The sequence below is a fragment of the Aricia agestis genome, chromosome 12 (genome assembly GCF_905147365.1).
Source record: "Aricia agestis chromosome 12, ilAriAges1.1, whole genome shotgun sequence".
NCBI lineage: Eukaryota > Metazoa > Arthropoda > Insecta > Lepidoptera > Lycaenidae > Aricia > Aricia agestis.
In genome coordinates, this window is record NC_056417.1 from 7,882,839 (window position 1) to 7,895,442 (window position 12,604).

General features: G+C 35.2%; 1 protein-coding gene across 1 annotated transcript; it reads left to right on the forward strand.

The window, feature by feature from the left end:
• Positions 1-1,058: 1,058 nt before the first annotated feature.
• On the forward strand, positions 1,059-11,059 carry LOC121732388. The gene is made up of 9 exons (XM_042122253.1): positions 1,059-1,407; positions 2,091-2,269; positions 3,106-3,300; positions 6,446-6,582; positions 6,840-7,094; positions 7,685-7,816; positions 8,347-8,448; positions 9,094-9,266; positions 9,777-11,059. The coding sequence occupies exons 1-9, from the start codon at positions 1,256-1,258 to the stop codon at positions 10,615-10,617; spliced, it is 2,166 nt and encodes a 721-aa protein (XP_041978187.1). The 5' UTR covers positions 1,059-1,255; the 3' UTR covers positions 10,618-11,059.
• Positions 11,060-12,604: the final 1,545 nt, after the last annotated feature.

Here is a 12,604-nt window from a genome sequence, read left to right on the forward strand (position 1 = left end):
CTCTCTATTGCCATACTAAAAAAAAGATCAGCTGTCACTTGTCACTTGTAAATAATGTTGTCAACTTAAAGATTTGTCCCTAAATCTAAGTAAAATTTCCATTAAATCGTTTCAATTAAAACGAGTTTTTAGGCTTTATTTTTATTTATGTGTTCTTGGTCAAAAGTATTTTTAATAATATTATTTAATTAATGTTCTTTTCCATAGCAAACATATCGTAATTAATTATGGATTATCAATTATGGAATTTTAAACTAGATTAGTTATAATAGTTTGTGTGCTAAAGCGTAGAAAGCGGACAGCACACCTTGGGAATAGGGTGGCTACATGCAGGTTACCTACTCTTCTTTTATGTTTGTTACATATCTGTAAGCCATAATATCATTGTAATTTTCCATTTTTTTTAGTATAAGATGGCCTCGTTCGAGTTTCTTACGCCGGTTCTTCTCGGCGGTGTAGTTCCCGAACCATTGGTAGGCAAAGTAGTTTCTTCGTTCGACTTTCAAAAAGTCTATCATGATACCCATTTTGAATAATTTAATTTATTATTTATTTATATTTTAATAGCTTTAGAATTTAGGGGCCAAGAATCAAAGATTTTCTCTTCGCTCTCATGCCCGGGCCGCACCTGCGTGCTCAAAACGATACCATTCATGGACAATTTGCGTGTATCGTCCAATGGTGTCGCCTCACATCACGAAGCTTCGTACGCGGTACGATAGACCCATTTGCGGCCGCGGCATCATGATTTTCTGCCATTCATATAATAATATTTTGCGAAATAATGAAGACGTAAGTACCTACTTCATCTTTTGTTTACGGTTTAGTCTTAAAAGGCCAAGAAACATTTTTCTTGTTCACTGTAATTTGTTTATTTTTTTCTTTTATGTTTGTGAAACGAAATATTATAGCTGTTCAAGATTTTTTTTAACTTCTGCTTTTTCCTTCATCATGGATGTAGGGGTAAATATTTCTAAGAGCTGGTAAGACCGCTTGCAGCTTGTCACTGTCACTTGTCAGAAATAAATGCAAATTGCGAAGTTTTAATTTATTTTTATTTTGGTTTTCGTGATTTTTAATAAATACCTTTTATATTACCAATATAAAAATTAAATATTATCACGATCTTTGTGATTACTATTAACCTAGCAATCATTAAGGACTAAAGTGTAACTGTGCATTCGTAGTTACGGTAAACTTCTAACTTTGTGGTGGTGTATACTTTGATAAAGCGATAGAATTCCAAAAGTAAACAATGTCTGAGAACAATATTGGTGCCGACTTTGAAGATTTTCGTGAGTTGGAACTAGAAATGGCCCAAGAACAGGAGCAGACACCAGAAAAGATGTCACCAGTACAAATACAGCAAGAATACTTTGAGAATCTTCCAGACTGTGATTGGATAAAGTAAGTCCAAAGCAAACGTTTGTTTACCTACTTATTGCTATGTATTACATCAGTTTTTACGTAAATGTAATAAGTCATGAAAATAACAGCAATTAATTTAAGAATTTAAGTAAAATTGACCAGCATCTCAATATTATTATTAGTATCATCAATTATAGTGGCTTTACTGATAAGACGATATAAAATTAGTTATATTTAAATATTATAAAAACAATAGAAATGGTCATTGCATTGAGGAGTTATTTCTGTTGTTTGATTGAATTATTTACAGCACAACATTTAACTCATAGGAACTATGTGACAAAATTATTACGAACAGGCTGCAGTAAAAAAAATATTGCTGTATAAAGTTAATGTACATAATATATAAGACCATAGCTTTACCTTCATCATACCTTATGCTGTATCCACACGGTCGGCGGCCGGCCACCGGCTAAGCACACATGCCGGCTAAGCACACAGGCTTTGGTGGCAAGGCAGTCTGAAAGCCGGCGGCAAACCCGGCGGTATAAGCCGGCGGCATGTGTGGATGCGCCATTATGGTAAAGCTATACTTCTAATAATTTTATGCAATAACTGTAACTATATTTTGTACCAAAATTTGGACCTTTGAACTTCTTCTATCAGATAAAATTTTTAATTGTTGATAACAAATTAAAAAGATACATTTATTTTATTTTCAGATATGAGTCAACCAACAGAAAGTATCTGTTGCAAAATATAGCCTTTGCCCTATTTGGGAGTCCAAGTCTTGAGGGTGACATGTTGCTGCCCTTTGATCCAGACCAAGCCAGTCTTGAAGGATACACAACGAGACAACAGGAACAAGTCATGAACATTTACGAGAAAATTGTGGAGCAAAGTAGGTTTATAATTTATTATCAATCTCTCGATCGTGGGAAACGAGACACAATAGATATTCAATTGTATCGCGGCAGCATGTGGGCATCTTGGGGCTTGATGGGTTAAGATATTATAATCTTCCGTGGACAATCTGGCGTGTACTATATACATAATATACAATAAATTACATATACAACAATAAATAATTGATTGTGTGTTGTCTATGAGTAAAAGTTATAATTATTATTAAAACAGACGGGTTGCACTCCAGGAGTGCCGGCGGAAGTGAAAACTTGATTATGAACGTTGTGCATTATTTTTTTTAACCCTTTTTTATGAAAATCGATTTTTAAAAATCGATTTTTTTAATTAATCGAAACCCTTACAATCAATTAAATTTTTAACCCATTTTTTATGAAAATCGATTTAAAAAAAAACGATTTTTTTAATTAATTGAAACCCTTACAATTTTTTAACCCATTTTTATACAACACTACTCTCCAACCGTCTTACGGTTTTTCGATCAGCACGAGAATCTGACGCGAGTTACACAGTTTTTACCCATCCCACAAAAGTGCTCAACGCCGCTAAAGAAGTTTTCACTTGAATAAAAATAAATAAAGCCTTTATTCACTGACCTTATGGTCACCACCATACAATGTTCACAGTAAAACAAGAAAAACTCATTTAGTCAGGTTGTCCATCGACATACGCCAGGGACAGAGACTAATGCAAGGAAATAGGGGAGGCCTATGTCAAAATTATTATTAAAAAGTATACATTGGTTTTATTTATTGGCAAGAAGCAGTTTATTTAGATTTCAGAAAAAGATAAAATCTTATTGTACTTTTTCAGAAAAATATTCACAGAATGATGAGGACATAATGATGTCCGTGCTGCTAGTAGTATGTGCAAGACCGGACCCCCTACCATTCTATAAAATACAGCCCAAGAATTATTGGGTCGATCTGCACCAAAGAAATGATATTAAAGGCATTTGGTGTACTGCTGTTTTTAAAATAAGAAAGTGTATCTCTACTATTATTGGAGGTAAGTAATAAGTAATTACCAGTGATCGGAATTGGGTGAGTATATTTACCTACAGTTTAACGAACAGAGACGGAAATCGGAGACTTCCTTACGACTAAAAATTTTTTTACCGGTAAATTTACCGGAACGTTGATTATGCAACTTTCTAATAGCTAAATGCTTCAATAAAACTTAATTAATGTTACTCAGATAAAAAATAAAATAACGTATATTAAAAATATATTTTTTTATTGATAAAAAAATTTTTGTTTGAACATTTCAATATAACATGATTATAATATACTAGCTGTTGCCCGCGACTTCGTCCGCGTGGACTTCAGTTTATAGCGCGCGATGTCAACAAAATTGGTGTCAAATGCTTTTATAAAAAAAAACCTGGTACCCCTTAAATCAATACAGCTGTCCAGTGTGCACACAATAAGTATTTCATTTTTTTATATTAAACTTTATATTTTAATGCCAAATTTTAAAGCTTATTTAGCCCCCCAATTACACAACTTTACCCATAAACTATTTATCATTGATAGGTTTAAGGTTACGTCACTGCACAGATAAAGTACTGAGTTATTTAATACCTACCGTAGAACAGATCAACAATCGAAACTTAGATGGAAGATGATACCACCTCTTATAGAAAGACTTTTGAGCAAGCGTCAGCGCGATGTAGAAGACGCACGGCGCCATCTATTATGAATTTTTGGAACTAACTTAATTTGAACAAATTTACGCATTTTCACCCCCTTACAACCCTGTTTTTCAGTAAAAAAGTAGCCTATGTCCTTTCTCAGGCTTTAGACTATCTGTATACAAAATTTCATTACAATCGGTTCGGTAGTTTTGGCGTTTGGCGTGAAAGCGAGACTGACAGACAGACAGACAGAGATACTTTCGCATTTATAATATTAGTATAGATTATGTGCACACTGCACAGCTGTTTTTGGGTATTTTGATTAATTAAGGGCCGCGCTACACCGGAATGGCAGCGGCGAGGCGAGCACTTTCAGCGCTGCCATTCCGGTGTAGCGCGGCCCTAAGAGGGGTACCACTTACCAAGGTTTTAAAAAGTTTTTAAATTTGACACAATTTTTGTTGACACCGCGCGCTATAAACTAAAGTCCACGCGGATGAAGTCGCGGGCAACAGCTAGTTATGAATAAAAACAATAATATATAATAAAGTAGGTATGATTAGTTCTGTTACAATAATGAAGTAAAAAATAACACGCCATCTGTTTTCATATATTATAATTAAAATGTTTATAGCATTGATATATTTTCTGGATGGAATACAGGCCAACACGGTACACTCGAACTTCTTTATTTTAGAGCGCCTTCTGTTGTCAACTCTTCATTTTATATGTTCTTTATTTTATGTGTGTGTTTGTAACTGTGATGTGCGCAATAAAGTATATTCATTCATTCATTCATTCATAATGCATGCATTTCTAATATATTATATTAGAAATGCAGTAGGAGTTCTATAAGATAAGATAGATTGATTATTATTATACCAAGTGATAATATTATTAAACATATTATTCTAACGTATTAAAAACTATAAACAAAAACATAATAACTAATTATAAGTATGATTAGTTCTATGTTACAATGAAGTAAAAAAAAACGCCATCTGTTGAATCGTATTAGAACTAAAATGTTCATTGCATCGATATATTTCTGGATTTTTTATAATATTATACATAAAATATATTTAAGATTTTTGAAATATTATTTTAATACACAATCAAGACCCAGGAACATTGAAAACTTTTTGTTCCGCAACGGTAACTGCACAATTACCAACACCGCGGATTTATACAAAATGTAATTCAATACTTAATAAAACGCGCTTACTATAAAAAAAATTACCGGTCAATATGCTGAAACCTTAATGTGTAAATTTTTACATCGCATTTTTAAACATTCTTCTTTGGTACTGGGTACATTTCACACATGTTTTTTCAATATTAAAAATGTTTTAGGATAAGAAAGTCCCTAATCCATACTAATATTATAAATGCGAAAGTATCTCTGTCTGTCTATCTGTCTGTCTGTCTGTCTCGCTTTCACTCCAAAACTACTAAACCGATTGTAATGAAATTTTGTACACAGATAGTCTAAAGCCTGAGAAAGGACATAGGCTAATTTTTAACTGGAAAAAGGGGTTGTAAGGGGGTGAAAATGCGTAAATTTGTTCAAATTAAGTTAGTTCCAAAAATTCATAACAGATGGCGCTAAGAGTTGTCTACATCGTGCTATCGCTTGCTCTTACGTGTTTCTACATTGTGCAATTAAACCTTCCTGCCAATTTTTTTCCAGGGCTTAGGTATTATTAGGAGAGTCCATTTTACCAACAAAAATTAGGTGATATTTTTTATGACATAATATTTTATCCCATTTAAAATCGTTGCAGAACGGTCACTAGCGGCGCGGGGGAATGAGCGTTGGTGACGCGGGGGGAGGCGCGCGCGCAGGGGCACGTCGTGTCCATTAATTGTAGTGTTTTTTAGGATAACTTTCGGAAGCTATTTCTCAACATTTTAGTACTGAGTGATTATAAAAGAAAAAATACGTGTATTTTAATTTTCAACGAGGATCAATATATAAAAATTTGGCAGGAAGGTTTAATTGCACCCTGTATAGGAGGTGGTACCATCTCAATTCTCAAGTTATATTTTTCAATTTTCGATTCTTTAGATTGTTTTACACGCTTTTATATAACTCACTACTCAGTACTTTATCTATGCAGTGATGTAACCTTAAACCTATCAATGATAAATTATAGTTTATGGGTAAAGTTGTGTAATGGGGGGCTAAATAATCTTTAAAATTTGGCATACTTAAATAAAGTTTAATTTAAAATAACGAAATATTATGTGCACACTGCGCAGCTGTTTTTGGGTATTTTGATTTAAGGGGTACTTGGGTTATAAAAAGCTTTTAAATTTGACAACAATTTTGTTGACACCGCGCGCTATAAACTGAAGTCCACGCGGATGAAGTCGCGTGCAACAGCTAGTTATATAATAAATTAACAAATGTGTCTCGATCTGATTTATGGTTTTTTGAGTACCAAATTTTGTCGTCATGCCAAAAATGAAAGTACTTACCTGCAAACATTTTATTCCTTGTATTTTTTTTTTCAGAAAAGTCCTGTAAAGTGTATATTGATGAAAGTGCAAGAGTCTATCATGACTGGGACTCCTATTTGAAGAAAAATTCTTTGCCAGAATGTGTGATGGTTGCCCCACAAGATGGAGAATATTGTGGTATCAAAGTAGAGGTAATATTGACCAACTAGTAATCTACAATTTTATGCCTAAGAAAATAATTTGCCCTGATTTTATTGCTTATTTTTATTAGTTCTTTTATTTTATCAATTACAACTACTTAATTATAATATAATTTTGATATAAAAATTACATTATATTTTTATTTTCGGACAAGTTATTTATTTTATTTTGGGTTATTTGTAAATTATTTGATCAATATAAATTGTATTTCAAGCAACTAATAATATTGTCATAAAAATCTTTTTAGGGTGAAGAATACCTCCGAGTGAAACTGACTGTTACTCCGTCTCCGGCTTTGGGTCTCACCGCTAAAGTATTGAGTACTGCGGACACTGCTAGTACGGTCGCCTCGCTCGGTGCCTTGGGAGTGCTAGGGGCAGCTGCCTTCACGCCTGTAGGCCCAGCGGTGCTGGTGGGAGCACTAGCAGCTACCGTTGGCACTGGAGTATATGGATTAGTCCGATCATCTATGCATTTGCATGATAGAAGAATTCATGAGCAGGTAAAAAAAAGACCAGACAGACAGACGATTTTAAGAGATCTTAATAAATAGGGCTAATTACATATTTCAACGTCGCAAGGTGTTGCAAAGCATTTTATGAGCCATACAAAATCGGAACAGTCATCCCGACACCCCAAATGTTAAAGTTAATTCAATTTGTATCTTCTTGTGTAGCTGTACTGTGTACCCGTAATACAGGTTGTTCATGTACTTAGCGTAAGGCCAGTTTTAAATGGCATGTGGCGGTACAAAAAGCGCCACAGGCTCAATTAAAAATGCATCGCAACGCCTCGCAACGTTGCAATGTAAACCCTTAGAGCCAGTCCACACGTCTCGTTGCGTCGACGCAGCGCTGCCGTTGCGATGTTTTACATACAAATAATCAAGGTGTTCACACGGCGCGCTGCGTCGTCGCAACGCGAGACGAAGCGAGAGGGGGTGTTGACGTTAAGACTGCTTCGTAATATATCTGCGATGACGCAGCGCCCGTGTGGCCGGATATGCGTCAAACGGCAGCGCTGCGTCGATGCAACGCTGACGCAACGCGCCGTGTGGACAGGCTCTTAGTTGATAAGTCATTTTAATTTCAGAGTATAAGTATAGCGAACGCCGAAGCGCGTGGGAGCTGGCTGAACATAACCGCGTCGAGTGTGGGACTGGCGGCCGGCGCGGCGAGCACGTTGCTCGCGCGGTCCGCAGCCGCCGGCACTAATATGACTAGGGTAAGTTGTTTCTTTTTTTTATAAAATAAGTCACCTGATGGACACTATGGCCAATGGACACTCGCAACATTAGAAAAGCTGCAGGTGCGTTGCCGGCCTTTTCGATGTCCTTTCCCGGAACCACCGGAACTTAAAGTATCTCCATATTAAATTCCAGCATAATCGGTTTAGCGATTTGGGCGTGAAGAAGTAACAGACAGACAGACATACTTTCGCATGTTTAATATAACTTGCTTGCTGCGTGAAGGCTCTACATGCCCCGTGTATTATATTTCTCTATGGCTCTACAGCACCAAAAGTAGGTGACAGCAAGATAATATTTAGCCTATATGTTGACCCTTTTAATTCAAATTCAAATATTTGAAGTAATTCCGTGCAGTCTATATTGTTGACTTCGATATCGATTGTAGATCACGCAGAATACTTAGGGCGTGATTCAATTCAATTCAACTCTTTAAAAAATTGTACAGTTTTGACTTTCCTACGATTTTATTGTATGTGGATAATAACAGTTTTACCAAAATATCCAGACCGGTCAGGCGCTAGCGATGTCTGTGGAAGTGCTGCGTCACGCCAACATCGTCACCGGCGGCGCCGGCGTCGTCAACAGCCTCATACACATCATACTCAAGGTATAGTGATTTCAATTTAAAAAATTGGTAATATCTGGGGGCGCGAGAGTGCCCCCGCCAAGATAAGTTATTATTACTATTTGTTAGTCTCTGTAAAAAACTGTATTATGGACGTTTGTCCGCTGCGGACTAATTTATTAAGGGGGCGATTAACCCAAAATTTTCGATTTTATAATTCATTACTTGAATATAAGCCCCGAAGAATATAAGCGGATATATAATATTAGATAAAAAATATAATATTATATATCCGCGTTGTCCCTTTTCATCTGGCATAATATGAAAGACAGGCGTGAGTGAAGAGAGAAGGACGATGTTTGATTTTTTGGGTTAGGCGCCCTCTTAATGCCACTTTCTGACGTCATAATATACGCGTTATGACATAGGTTTCATTTTCTATCGACATTGGTCTAGCGCTCATGCTGCCGCTGCTTTGCAAAATGAAACCTTTTTTTTTTACTTTTGTATGGAAAAATTCATGACGCTGGGGCGCCATACAAATACATACAAAAAATTGCTCTTTCAGCTTTGCTACTTTCACAGTAAACTCTATATAAAGAACATATACACACCTTCAAATATTATCACTTAGTTGTGAAACCTGTATATAGGAAGCAAAACAGGCATCTGCTTTTTCTATTTCAGTATAAGAAACACGGTGAGAGACCAACGACGCTAGAACTGTTCCAATTCTCTGCCGCAACGCTGTTCTTCTGTAACGCGGTAGTATCGAACAGAACCGCTAAGACCATTATTGAGGATGCTCAAGCGAATACCATCAACGAGTACCGTTCGACACTGAGAAGTAATAAACACAGGTAAACAATGGTTTTATGATCAACTATATGACGCCCGCAACTCCGTTGCGCCGTTTATCGCGTGGGAACCGTACATTTTTTCGGGATAAAAAGTATCCTATGTCCTTTACTTAAACTTAAACTATCTCCATACCAAATTTCAGCAAAATCGGTTCAGCGGTAAAAGCGTGAAGAGGTAACAGACAGACAGACAGACACACTTTCGCATTTATAATATTAGTATAGATCTGTTGGCCACGATGTATGGTTTAACCGTCTGTGTTTTGCACGGATACACATACATTATTTGTAACAAAACTATACTGTGCCTTTCCGGGACTTCAGAGTTTATCCATATGAAATTTCACTAAAATCGGTTCAGTAGTTTAAGCGTTAAAAGGTCACAGACAGAGTACAGACACAATTTCGCATTTTTAATAATCTTATTATTATCTCAAAATAAATATACTTTTAAAAATTTAAAAAAAAATTCTCACTGGTTATGGTAACATTTAGAATTGCATTTTGCAGGAAAATATTTGATAAGCTCAGCGCTGAAACGAGGAGAGTGCAAGGAGTGGTCCAAGGGAATGCTGAAGTGATACAAGGCATTAAGAACATAGCTAATAAGGACCAATACTTTGCAGATGTACTCAAAATAAACAAGGATATAAACAACCACAAACTACGAATTTCCATGACATCGGACGGACAGGTCAATTTGAATGCTGTACATAAATTCAACCCGTCCGACTTGTACGGACTTGGAAAGGATGGGAGAACTGAACTGTTCTCTACGTTGGGACCGGCCCATGTTACCTCAAAGAATATGCCAACCCAGATCGTACCATCACCAACAGCTGTCAACCGATACCTTGACACTGAAGAACCAAATAACAGTTTACTCGTTGGCATCAACCCGGGTGAAATATTACGTATAGGAGGCGTATTAGTACGAGTCAGCGCTCAAGGCGCAGAAAGCGTGGCATGTTTACTGGAAAACCTTAGCAAAGATCTATACGATATAGTCATGACCGTTGCCCTAAATCTTCTGTCAATGTTGGTGCCCGTGGAGATTGCTCGGCTGAAACTTTTGAGCCCGGACGAGGATTTGATCGTTCAAATTGTGAAATTCGTTTTCAATTATCTGAAACATCAGAGGCCTATGGGTGATGCCTGTCGAGATGACAATGGAATTATTATTGTATTGAAAGAATTTTTCCAAGATGGCGTCGTTAGGAAAGACACAATACTTTATTTGAAAGAGGTTTTGCTGATGTCTATAGAGAACAAGTTGAATGAGAGAAGCCGGCGGTTTCCCCATAAGAAGCAAATTATTTGTCCGACATGCAACGGTGTGAGGTTTGCTTGATTATCTAATAAGGTAAATAGTTCAATTTGGCAGAAACCAAAAGTCAAAAGTAGTAGCACAATACAAAGAAGTAAAATACTAATCTTATGCTATGTATGGCTATGTTAAGATTTTGTTATGGCAACTCATAAAATAATATAAAATTAGGTATTATTGTAATAGAATGTACTGAAATCTGGTAATCTGATAGGAAGACATTTTTATAAAAAAGACTAACGCAGAACGCTACTTTTCTCTTTCACTCTAGCAATAGCGAGCTCGCTCTTTACGGGAAACAGTGGAAACACAAAAGCGTTTTTGTGCGTAGCGTTAGGCCATTTATTATAATTTCTTCATGTTTGAAGACCAGATTTTATCTTCAACATTTTATACCAATGTATTTTCATCAGCGCACAGTGTTTTAGAAATCCCCAAAATCGGACATGACTAAGTTCATGCAATGAGCCGATGGCGTCTTATATTTCAAATGCAAGAGTAGAACTCCCGTGTGCGCATTTACATAGTTTTTGAGAAAATCAATTTTTAAATTAGTCAATTTTTGACTCTTTTGAAATTTAAATAAAATAATTTGAAAACGAAATTATTTTATTTAAATTAATTACGAGGGTTTGTAAACTTGCTACCCAGTTGATTAGATTAATCATTAAGAGACACACATTTTGTACTTTATTTCATTCCTACAATTCAAGTAGTTCCTGAGATTTTAATGTTTTTAAATATTTAGACTTTATTTTTTTTCTGCTTTCCTATATGATTTCCGCACCTTCTGACAAAACTGAAAAATACTTTGGTATAGTCTTTACACTACAATATTTTTATTTTTTGTGAATCACGATTCATACCAGAGATTTACGAATTTAAAATTTTTATTCGCGCCTTAAAAATTTTAAGAGCAAAGTTTCATCAAATATATTTTTTTTTAATAATCAGTCAAATAATAAAACATTTACAATTTAAATAATCAGTCAATTATTAATCAGTCAAATAATAAATCAGTTAAATAATAAAACATTTTATTCTTTATCACCGTGGTCGTCAAAAATGCTGTCCACATGTGTTCACATGATATTTTTTTAACACTTCGATGAAACTTTGCTCTTAAAATTTTTAAGGCGCGAATAAAAATTAGGAATTCGTAAATATCTGGTATGAGGCGCGATTCCCAAAAAATAAAAATATTGTAGTGTAAAGACTATACCAAAGTATTTTTCAGTTTTGACAGAAGGTGCGGAAATCATATAGGAAAGCAGAAAAAAATAAAGTCTAAATATTTACAAACATTAAAATCGCAGGAACTACTTGAATTGTAGGAATAAAATAAAGTACAAAATTTGTGTCTCATAATGATTAGTCAAATCAACTGTAGCAAGTTTACAAACCATCGTAATTAATTTAAATAAAATGATTTCGTTTTCAGGAAGTCAAAAAATGACTAATTTGAAAATTGATTTTCTCAAAAACTAAGTAAAATGCGCACACGGGAGTTCTACTCTTGCATTTAAAATATAAGACGTTATCGACTCATTGCATTAACTTAGTCATGTCCGATTTTGGGGATTTCTAAAACACTGCAGCGTAGCATTATGCAATTTATACAGGCTGCAATTAAACCTTCCTGCCAAATTTTTTCCAGGGCTTAAGTATCATTAGGAGAGTCCATTTAACCAAAAATAATTGGGTGATATCTATATATTAATACGTGAGAGAAAAACTTTGTAACCCTTTTTACGAAAAATGGGGAAACGTAGGTGCATGAAATTTTGCAGTTATAGTTTATATGGTGAAGGAGTGCATCGAGCTAATATTATTTTAAAATTATGCTTTTATCATATATATTTTTAACAAATAAAACGTTACACACACTACGACACTACTACTAGGAAAAATGACAGATTTTTGAGTGACAAGCCTATACATACGAATTATACTCTTTTATTTATGGTTGAAGTCTGCTGACAACAAGTTGACACATTGAAAATGGATTATT